The 12,335-nt window shown below is 35.7% G+C and overlaps 1 protein-coding gene across 5 annotated transcripts in view; it reads left to right on the top strand.

Annotated features, from left to right (window-relative positions):
* The window catches only part of MPP7 (MAGUK p55 scaffold protein 7), a 229,527-nt gene that overhangs the window by 147,667 nt on the left and 69,525 nt on the right, over positions 1–12,335 (top strand). For all 5 annotated transcript variants that reach the window (XM_043967389.1, XM_043967388.1, XM_043967387.1 and 2 more), the window contains one exon: positions 1,755–1,886. In XM_043967389.1, the coding sequence (XP_043823324.1) occupies positions 1,755–1,886 (132 nt within the window). The remainder of the gene's footprint in view (positions 1–1,754; positions 1,887–12,335) is intronic.

Raw genomic sequence — 12,335 nt, 5'->3', positions numbered from 1 at the left:
TTTATGTTTGTGGTAATACATAAATATTATTAGTACATTATACTGCAATTTGATATTTTGTGGGCATATATTCAATAATTTTACTTCTAAGTGATATGTTATAGATTACAGACTTAAGCATCACAGACTTAGATCATCATTCAAAACATTACTATAGGTAATCATTTGGACCTTTAATTCATTAATTAAGATCTAGGCCAACCCACCCCAATTAATTAATTAATCAAGTTGGTATCCTTTCACAAGGCTCTTATAGATTGTTTAGGCTAAATGCCTTTACAATGAATGCCTGAATTGAATTGCATGTCTTTCACTAAAATTAAAACACATTAGAGCTGAACTGTAAATTTGCCTTTAGGGGCTATCCATACCATGGGGATAACTATATGTAATTACAATTTATAATAAACCATTCTTGGATGCGGTCTAAGATTAACTCACATAATACTTAATCTAAACTTCTTGGGGGTATTTCCATATTTTAGCTTGATCTAGACCATTAGTGCTTTGTTGGATTTGGGGAGTGGGAAATGGAATTTAGTCCCTAAAGTCTTTACTACAATATTTTAATATAGGAGTTTTCTAGCCCCCCTCTCACCCTAACCTTTGCCATATCTAAAAAACGCTCCATATCTATGATTTGTAACTTAGTGATTTGGTTGGAAAGGACTTACTATGTCCCCTGTGGTTCCTCCCACAAATAGAAGGGGATAGATAAAGACAAGCTAGTCATAGTGGTTGCCTTGTGCCATGACTCTTGTTTTTTCATTTCTTTTTTTTTGGGGGGGGGCATTAAGGGTTAAGTGACTTGCCCAGGGTCACACAGCTAGTAAGTGTCAAGTGTCTGAGGCTAGATTTGAACTCAGGTCATCCTGAATCCAGGGCCGGTGGTCTATCCATTGCACCACTTAGCTGCCCTCATGACTCTTGTTAAAAATAGGAAATAAAAATTTCATACTTCTCATACTACCATTTGGTGACAAGGGATAGAAATTATTCTCTCTCTAATACTGTCAAATGAACAATCAAACAACAAAGAAAGAGGACCCCTTGCTAGAGTAAATTAGATAAGAAAATATTGTATGATAATAATTTTTTTTTACTTCTAGTTCTTATGAATTTACAGTTAATGGTGCTTCAGGAGGAACACCCAGCTCCTCAGTACTACAGTGTGCTCCAAGAACTGGTTCTAAAACAAGAAGACCTGGACCCCACTTTATTCTTTTTTTGTTGTTGTTGTTGTTGTTGTTGTTGTTGTTGTTGTTTGGAGTGAGGCAATTGGGGTTAATTGACTTGCCCAGGGTCACACAGCTAGGAAGTGTTAAGTGTCTGAGGCTGGATTTGAACTCAGGTCCTCCTGAATCCAGGGCCAGTGCTCTATCCATTGTGCCACCTAGCTGCCCTCCTACTTTATTCTTACTGTCTCTGTGACCCAAGGCCACTTACTTAATCTCTGTGATAGGTAGGCCTGTGTCAAAATGAAAAAATAATATTGATGAAAAATTATTTATCATACTGTTAGACTAGGTGGCTTCTAAAGTCCCTTCCTCTAGATCAGTGACCCTGTGAACACTATAGGGAGCAAAACCCTGTTTCCTCTAGAGCACATTCCCTTTATGGTAGATGTCTTCTTATTACAGCAAAACTTCTTTTCAAACTATTTTGTTTCTTGTGGAGTTTGCTTTAATGAGATTTTTTTCCCCTTTGTTGAAGGATAACAGTTGACATTTTAATAATGTAAAATTTTTTTGTAGGCATTGCTCTCTGTACATGACACTGTGGCCCAGAAGAATTATGATCCTGTTTTACCTCCTATGCCTGACGATATTGATGATGAGGAAGATTCAGTAAAAATAATCAGACTGGTTAAAAACAGAGAACCACTGGTAAGTTTACCACAATTATTCTTACTCAGAATTTATTAGTGAAATATAAACAGAGCTCATGGAAAAGTCAGATCCAAAGGGTTTTTTTCCCCATTTTATCTTTTTTTTTTTTTTTTTTTTTTTTGCGGGGCAATGGGGGTTAAGTGACTTGACCAGGGTCACACAGCTAGTAAGTGTCAAGTGTCTGAGGCCGGATTTGAACTCAGGTACTCCTGAATCCAGGGCCAGTGCTTTATCCACTGTGCCATCTAGCTGCCCCCCCATTTTATCTTAATGCTGCTGTCTTGTATTTTCCCTAGAACTATATAATTCAAAATAAAGTCAATTCACATTTCTGTATTGCTTCGAAGGATGCAAAACACTTTCCTCACAACAAGTTTATGAGATAAGTGGTATGAGTTGTTTTGTTCCCATTTTTATCGATGAAGAAAGGCTCAGAAAGCTTATATGACTTTCCCCTGGGTCCCTCAGCTAAGAAACCTCAAAAGAGGCGCTTGAAACCTAAGAATCTCTTGATTCCTAGAGACATGTTCTTTTCCTTTAGGCTAAAACCAGTCACTTAAACTTGTGATGGTGATTTTAGAAAATCAAGATAAAGAAGATGACATCCATATCATTGTCTGTATTTACTGGCAGCTTTTATAGTCTCTTGAGCTATTGTAATCGATCTACAGATCTATTTAAAGATTCGATTATCCTTTTTCCTCCTACTATGATAGTTGATGTCACCAATTAGATTGTTCTTTGTTAATGTTATTGATTTTAATATGGATTTTACTATAAACTAAGAACTACAAAGTTTTGGAAATTCTGGGAGGTAGTAGTGGAAAACTGAGGGAATGTCAGTAAGGGACAGAATAGGATAAAGGATAAGTTAGTGAATAGAGGTAATTGATTATTTTTTATTAGGGATGTGGCTAGGATTAGAATGAAGAAGAATATTAGGTAAAGATTTTAGAGAAAAAATTTAAACCAGTAGGAATTAATTAGGAGTTACTAGCAAATATTAATATTGATTTTTAACCTCTATTAACTTAGAAAATATATTATTTAAGACCAGCTTTGAGAGAATGGCCTCAAATGAAGATGATATTAATAAAGAAAATCATATAACACATTTACCACTGGCTATAGGTTTGAAGTGCCAAATCTGTGACCCAATTACAAAATTTTATAAAAGGCACAGAGATTTATCCAAACATTTAAGAAAATACCATAGATGTAGATTGACTTTTGCTACAGTAGATTCAGGTAATATTTTGTATGATTAAGGAATGCAGAAAGCATCAAAGAAACACAGATATATATATATATATATATATATATACACACACACATATATACCACCTTGCAACTAGTAATGGGAGTCTTATTTGAAATATACCTGCATACTGCACATTTAGTTAAAAGATCTTGTATATCTCCCTTGATGTTAGCAAGGCAAATTCTGTCTCTCCTTGCTTACTCAAGAATAGCCATAGGTAGCCTGGAAAAGTTAGCAATTATATTCTAATGTTTTAATAGCAGAACAGGCAAATTGTCTAACAAAGGTAGGTGTAGTAAGGAAGCTAAAAAGAAATTCAATATTTCAAGGCCAAAAATAGGTATGAGTGGTGATGTAATCATTGAAATTGAAATAACTGGAAGTGAAGCATGTACAAAGGAAATTGATAGCAGTATTTCAAATTACAAAACACTGAGTAGTCATTCCATCAATCCATGATTAACCATGTTTCAGAATGAGTAAATTAAAACTTTTAACTGTTATAAAACTGTACTGATTTTCAGGCCATCTTAATACATTTTATCAAAAGAGTGAAAAGGGATTTTACATATAATTTGGGCTATGTCCATACAGAGAAAACTGCCAAGTTGCAGAAACTGTATAGAGCTAATCACCCATGTTCTTATAGGGAGGTAACTAATGAGGCCTCCCCAATATGCCAGAGTAACACAGTAATGTTGTTTGAATACTTAAAAAAATGATTCCATCCCTGTGCCACCCCTTCTACAGTCATGCATACTTGAATTCTGAAGCATGACATTCTTACTGACTCAGGGAACCCATTCTATGATCCATCACCCCAGTCAAAGTCTGGGACTGATTAAAATAGTGGCAGGACTGGACAACATTAAACATCGGATCCTAAGGAAGATCAGTCCAGAGGACATATTTTAATTAGTATTTTTACTATATCACATAAGAACAGTTATGTCCCAAAGGAGTACCAGTCTTCCACAACTATTTTAATTTACAGAAAAGGTTATGGCAACCTCCCCTCCAATTGGAGGCCTTTTCCCCATGGTAACAAAACAGCATGGGTATGGTCTATGCCTCTGTCTTGTCTAAAAGACTCATCAATTGGTATATAACAAATGAACGTATCAACAGGAATCCAAAGGGCTTCATGCCTATTGATAGCAGCAGTGAGCATCACTTCTTATTTCAATCCATCTTGGATGAAACCAAACATAAAAGGAAAATGTGTATTGTAACCAAAGCAGTATGGTAAGCACTAAAATGGGCAGGTTTGCACAAAGTCAATTAGTGTTATACAAAGACTCTATTGGCATAGCATGACCACACCAGAGATGACCTTACACCAGATATTAACATCAAGTCAGGGATGAGGAAGGGCTGTCCTCTTAGCCCATAATTTTTAACAACATTAGAACTGATTATTTGTTCCCTGACAAGGACAAAGCTAGGGTGTAATTTTTATAATTATAGTAGGAAAATTAATATCCTAGCATAGATGGGCAATTTGGCCATAGTTGCTGACACCTCTGGTTCTCTAGCTAAAATACTGTTTGCCATGTGGGCAGAACTACACTTTATCAGGACCAAATATGCATCCTTGTTGATTGATGGCTGGAAGAAGAGGTACTCCCCCAGAATTCCAAGTACAAAGTCAGTGAATCTCAGTGATACCTGAGGGAAACCCCTGTTCTTATCTTGGAATCCCCATTGGGTTCCACACTGCAAATTCTTTTTTTTTTAAAGTAAGTGCCTACTGTATGCCAGGCACTGTGCTGGTTTTTTAAAATTAAATTAAATTAAATTTATTTTCAAATTACATGTAAAGATATTTTTTTTGAGTTCCAAATTTTTCTTCCTTCCCTCCACTCTCCCCCCTCCCAAGGCCAGCAACTACACTGAAAATTCTACCAGAGATACAGTAGCTTAGACCTTGTGGACAAGTCCCTAAGAGTGCCTCAAACTCTTGGGCGGAACCACATACACACATATATCATAGATACAAAATAACGTGGCCTGGAGGGTCTTACATGGGCTGATGATGAGTGAGATGAGCAGAACCAGGAGAACACTATGCACAGTATCATCAACATTGTGTGTTGATCAACTGTGATAGACTAGATTCTTCTCACCAATCCAATGTACAAAAAAGTTCCAAAGGACTCATTATGGAAAAGGCTCTCCAAATCCAGAAAAAAAAGGAACTGTGGGATATAGACGCTGATTGGACCATACTATTTCTTTTGTTTTTGGTGCTGTTGTTTTTCTTTTTTGAGGTTTTTCCTTCTTCTTGTATAACATGACTAATGCAGAAATATGTTTAATGTTATATATCAGATTACCTGCTGTCTAGGGGCAGGGAGGGAGGGGAGAGGGGGAGAAAAATTTGAAATTGAAAATCTTATCTAAACAAAGGTTGAAAACTTAAATAAACAAATAATTTTAAAAAAATAATGTGGGAAGGGGAGCAGGGAGAGCATAAGCAATTGGGAGGATTAGGAAAGGCCTTATAGAAGGACAAGTGTCTAAGCAGAGTCTTGAAATCAGGTAGTGATTCCAGAAGGGAGAGGTAAGACAGAGGAGCTTTGTGAGTATGGAGGGACTTACCTGTGCAAAGGCACACAATTAAAATGGTAGCAATAGGTTAGGTTAGCCAGAGTGGATGGTGTGGGAGTAGGACAGAAATCAGTATCAAGATATAGGGTGTAGCCCACTTGTGAAGTACAAATACATACATATGGGAGTCAGATGTATTCTTGAGGCAAATTGATATGAGCAGAATATACTTTATAAATAAATGGCAGGAGGCAGCTAGGTGGCACAGTGGATAAAGCACCGGCCCTGGATTTAGGAGGACCTGAGTTCAAATCTGGCCTCAGACACTTGATACTTACTAGCTGTGTGACCCTGGGCAAGTCACTTAACCCCCATTTCCCCGCCAAAAAAAAAAAAAAAAGATAACATGTAAATTGTACTTTTTATGCGCTATATGTTAACAGTGTAAGAATAGGGTTTTTGTTTTTCTTCTTAGCCTTCTGTGTATTTTAAGAAAGGGGATTTGATGTTACCTGTAAAATTTTATATCAGACATGAGAAAATGTTTGGCCATCTCTAATTTCAAAACAATCTAATAAATATAGATACAACCTGATTTCATTACTCAGGAAAACATAGTTTTAAAATATTTTTAAGTTATTGAAAAAGATACTTGTTAGCATACATTAAGTAAAATTATATCAATGAGGAAACTTTCTTCCTTAATTTTTAATTGACATAGAAGAACATTTGTGTTTATATACCAATGAATGAATTTTCCAAAAAAGCTTAAAACCAAAAGTTTATCTTAATTGGGAAATTTAGAATATGACCCACATTATCAGATTCTCAAAAGTACCGTCTTTTTGTTGTGATTAAATTTTTTTTTAAAGATCAGTGTGTGTTGGGTTGTTGTTGTTGTTTTTTAATCAGGTCTCCACTTAATTTTCTGTTAGTATAAAATTGACAGACATTCAAAAAGAATGAAAAGAATATATTCCAGTATACAAAGAATAAAAAAAGAATTGTATGTTAAACAATGAACTCCCACTATGTATAGAAGCTATGTACATATTTTTTAAATGTTTACATAATAGTAACAACAAAATTGCCCTGTTTGTGTCACCTTCTGAACTTCCTTTATTCTCTTATGGTGTATTTTTTTAAATGTTTCATTAATGGTCTTTTATTTCTTCTGAATTTTCCACCACTCTTACTACCTACCAACTCTGCCTTTATGACATCCTCCCCTAAATAAAGAAGAGCTCTCTTTTGCAACTGTCAGAAAGAGTCAAGCAAACAAATTTATTATATAGACTGTCTGGAAATGTCCATCATTTATTTGAAGTAATGTTTGATTATTTGCCAGTTTGAATCAAATGATATAGAAAGTTTTTTTAAATTTCCATTTTCTTGAGCATTAGTGATTTCTACCATGTTTTCATATGTTATTTAAAATGTACAATTCTTATGTAAACTTCATATCCTTTGACCACTCATGTACTGGGGAATGACTCTCTTCTATTTATTTGTGTCAATTCATTTTATATTGTATATCTTAGATTTTGTAGGTGATATTTGATAACAGATATTTTGTCCACCTTACTATTTCTTTTATGATTCTATCTTCATTAATTTTATTTCTTCAAAAGCCTGTTGGTTTTCTCTAGTCAAATTTCTTATCTTTTGTGATTTCTTCTACCACTTATTTAATTGAGAAGAGTAGATATAGTGGTGAAATATACTTGACAATCCAGTTTTTTATGGTATGACCTTTAAATTCAAGTCATGTATCCATTTTGAGCTTTTTTAGTTACATCATGGAAGACATTGGTTTAACCAAATTTTTGCCAAAATACTTTCCAGTTTTTCCAGCAGTTCTTTTTATTAAGAAAAGAAGTCAGGGACAGCTAGATAGCGTAGTGGATAGAGCATCGGCCCTGGATTCAGGAGTACCTGAGTTCAAATCCATTCTCAGACACTTAACACTTACTAGCTGTGTGACCCTGGGCAAGTCGCTTAACCCCAATTGCCTCATCAAAAAAAAAAAAGAAAGAAAGAAAGAAAAAGAAAAGAATTCCTTCAATAGGTAATTCAGGTGTTTTTTTTTTAAGCTTTTTTGGGGGGGGCAGGACAATGGGGGTTAAGTGACTTGCCCAGGGTCACACAGCTAGTAAGTGTCAAGTGTCTGAGGCCGGATTTGAACTCAGGTACTCCTGAATTCAGAGCTGGTGCTTTATCCACTGCGCCACCTAGATGCCCCTCAGGTTTGATTTTGATGGCCTCTGTTTCTTGCTTATCTGGTCTATTTCACTGATCTACTTCCAAGTTTTTGTTTTATTTTGTTTGTTTCTTTTACCAGTAGCAAATACTTTTAATAACCGAATCATTCCCCAACTGATAAATGGTCAAAGGGATATGAACAGGCAGTTTTCAGAAGAAGAAATCAAAGCTATCTATAGTCACATAAAAATGCTCCAAATCACTATTTATTAGAGAGATGAAAATTAAAATAACTCTAAGGTACCATCTCACACCTATCAAAAATGATAAATGCTGGAGGGGATGTAGAAAAATAGGGTCACTAATGCACTGTTAGTAGAGTTGTGAATTGGTCCAACTTTTCTGGAAAGCAATTTGGAACTGTGCCAAACAGCATACCCTTTGACCCAGCAATACCACTATTAGGTCTGTATCCCAAAGAGATCAAAGGAAAAGGACCAAATGTACAAAAATATTTATAGCAGCCCTTTTTTGTGGTGATAAAGAATTGGAAATGGAGGTGATGCTTATCAATTGGGGAATGGTTGAAAAAGTGATATATGATTGTGATTGAGCACTGTTGTGCTATAAGAAACGATAAGGTGGGTGGTTTCAGGAAAACTTGGGAAGACGGATATGAGTGATGCAAAGTGAAGTGAGGAGAACCAGAAGAACAGTGTACACAGTAACAACAACATTGTAGCAGTGATCTATTGTGAAAGATTTAGCTGTTCTGATCAATGCAGTGATCCAAGATAATTCCAAAGGACTCATTTTGAAAAGTGCTCTCCACCTCTAGAAAGAGATTGATGAACCAAGTGAAGACTAAAGCACGTTTTCTTTTTTCATTTTCTTTGTTTCTTTTTTTGGGTGGGGTAGAGTGGCAATATGTCTGATTTGGAGTTATGTTTTGTATGATTTTCACATCTATAACCGATATATTGCTTGCCTTTGTGCATGGATAAGGGGGAGGAAGAACGGAGAGAATTTGAAACTCAGAAAATGATTAAATGTTTATAATAAACAATAATTGAAAAAAATAAATATATTCCTTTAAAATTTCTAGGCTACTAAGATCTCTCTCAAACCACATAGTAGCATTCAGTGTATGTTATCTACATTTTGCATTATCTGTGCATTTGCAAAGCTTGTCATCTCTGTCTTTATCCAAAGGATTGATAAAAATTATAAACAACACAGGGAGCAATACAGATCCCTCGTGTACTATACTGGAGATTTGCTTCCAAGTTGATACAGAACTATCAATGGATCTAAACTAAAACTTGTTCTGAATTCATGTAATCATTTAGCCCAAATTTCTGTGTCTCGTACACAAGAATGGTATTAGAGATTTCATCAAATACTTTACCTAAATATAAGCAGATTATATCTACAGTACTCCTCCTGCTCTATTGCTATATTAGCAGTGTCAGAAAAATGAAATTAGACTGGCATGATCTATTTATGATTATGCCATGTTGGCCTTAATGATTATCAGTCATAAAGTATTAAATACTTACTCTGTGTCAGGCATTATGTTAGATGCTAGGAATACAAAACCAAAATTGAAACAATCCCTGAGCTTGGAGAGTTAAAATTCTTTTGGGTGAAATGACATTATAGTCTGAATATTTAATCATAGCAACAGTATATAAAAAAAGGCACAGAGATGGGATGTGTTGTACAAGGAACAAGTAGGTGAGCGTGGCTGGAATGTAGAGTGAATGATGGGGAGCAATGTGTAAGCAGCTGGGAAAGGTAGGTAGGAGTCAGACTATGAAGGATAATTGCCAAAAATAGAATGTTATAGTTTATCCTGAAGGCAAATCCTTTTTGAACAGTGGAGTGATAAATTCAGACTTGTGTTTTATGAATAACATTGTGGCAACCATTTGAAAGATGAACTTGAGGGGAGAGACTTGAGGCAAGAAGCTACTGTCATAGTGCGGGTGAGAGGCAAGCAGGGTTTGGACTAATGTGGTGACTACATAAGATCATAGCTTCCTTTTCATAATAATTACCTGAAATTTTTATCCTCAAGATGTTCTCATGGCATTTGTAGGGTGGATGATGTTATTCCTATCCCCATCTAGAGAAGAGTTTACAGATTAGGATAGTGGATGTTTAAGGGAGGTTAAATGAATTGACTAAAACCACAATAAACTAATGGCAAAGTCAGGATTAGTACCAGTGTACTTAATTAGCTCCTTTAGCCTAGGGCTTTTACCATTACACTGTGCTACTGTCCGCAGAGAAGACTCATAAGTTCAGATGATAATAAATAGGCATAACTGATGGGTTACTTAAATGTCTTTTCTTAGGCCAATATACAAAAATAGTAGGAGTATCTACTATCCTTATGTTTTAGGATCAAGTAACTTCCTAGTGGGCATAGGAATATTCTAATTTTCTGGCAATAGGTAGGGAAAGTATCATAAAGCAGGTTTTTCAGCGTTCTTATTTTATGGAGCAAGGCAAAGTCTGGATGCTCACAGGCTAACAAATGGAACTACTAGGCCGCAAGAACAACACATACTAGCAGTTATTTTTTGGCAAGGAAATCTTGAAAAGGCATCCAAGAAACCAGCAAGAGTTTGGAAAAGTCATCCCACATTGCATCACAGTCCTGAAATACTGCCCTTTAGGTGGGGTAGAATTCACACCACAGTAGAAAGTGGGATTTTTCTAGAATTTGCCAATAATCACATTTCTATAATTAAAAAACAGGTATAATGAAACATAAAAGGACTAGCCTTGACTCCTCTAATAGACATATTTGTATATGTGGAATGTGTTTCTGTGGAATGCATTTCTGGCATAAGTCTAAATTTGGCTACATTAATGCAAAGATAACAAGTTGGCAGGCACTTATTATTATTGTAGCACAGAGGATAGATCACTAGACTTAGAGTCTGCAAGACCTGAGTTCAAAACCTTCCTCAGTCACTCACTAGCTGTGTCACCTTAGACAAGTCCTTCAACCTCTCTCAGTTTGTTTCCTCATCTGTAATTTGGAGATAACTATAGTGCCTACTTTTACAGCATTGTTGTAAAGATCAAATGAAATATCAAATGTAAAATACTTTGCAAACCTTAAGGTTTGAATGTTAGCATTATTATTCTTTGTCACATAATCAAATTAACTAAAGATCTAAATGAGTATCAAAACAAATTAAAAAAGGAAAATATATGTTTTTCCTTAGATCAGCAATTTAACCTGGGTTCAAATCAGTATGGAAAAAAATATCCTACTCTGATGCATGTAGTTCAGGGGAATTAAATTTGAAGTGATTTATAGAGATCTTTCAAAAGATAATTACTATCTATTAATGGTATGTCACCATCCCAGATTTAAAAGCTAATGTGTCAGATGTCTATAAGGCTCTAAAAGGATCTTGACAAACTAGAACATTCTCTTACCATCTTTAGTGAATTTAGGACCTGCCTCATGGTCATTCTCTCCTCCCCACTCCAGTTCTCATACTAAGGTATTTCAACATACCTCCTGATACTTCCTCAAACACAACCTCCCAAGGGCAGCTAGGTGGCTCAGTGGATAGAGCATTAGCCCTGGATTCAGGAGGCCCTGAGTTCAAATCCAACCTCAGACACTTGACACTTACTAGTTGTGTGACCCTGGGCAAGTCACTTAACCCTAATTGCCTCACCAAAAAACAAAAACAAAATAACCCTACAACCTCCCAGTTCCCCAACTAATTCATTGAACATGTCCTATTCCTCCACCCCACCTCAGCTACACACAGAGGTCATAACTTTGATCTTGCCACCACTCTACAAATGCATCATTTCCATATGCATGAACTCTAAAATTCCCTTTTGTGATCACCATCTACTGTTATTCCACCTCTGCCTCAACCTTGAAACACCAAACTCCATTTTTCATGCTCATCTTGACCTCCAATCCTTTGACCCAGGCCATCACCTCTACACTGGCTAGACCCTCTTCTCTTCATGAACATGACAAAAGAGGGAAATAGTCAGTGTTGGAGGTACTATGGAAAAGCAGACATACAGACTTCTATTGGTAGAGATTTGCAAAGGCCCAACCATTCTGAATCCCAATTTCAGTCATGCAAGAAAAGAGACTAATTTGTCAGTATTCTTTGACCCAGAATTCTGTTACTGGTTATATGTATAACAATATAGTCAAAGCAGCGCTCAAAGAACCAAAAATAAATTGGGTGCCCAATGATTGGGAATGACTGAAAAAAGCTGTACTATATTAATATAATGAAATATTATTGTGCCATAAGAAATAACAGATTGGAATTCAGAGTAACATGGAAATATTTGTGAATGAATACAGAACAGAATAAGCAAAACTAGAAAAAAATACACAATGAGCACAATAATATAGATTACTGAATGAAAAT

Source organism: Dromiciops gliroides, chromosome 5, assembly GCF_019393635.1.
Source record: "Dromiciops gliroides isolate mDroGli1 chromosome 5, mDroGli1.pri, whole genome shotgun sequence".
In the NCBI taxonomy this organism is placed as follows: Eukaryota; Metazoa; Chordata; class Mammalia; order Microbiotheria; family Microbiotheriidae; genus Dromiciops; species Dromiciops gliroides.
Note: the sequence above shows the minus strand (reverse complement) of the source record. Positions and strands in the feature narration are given on the sequence as shown.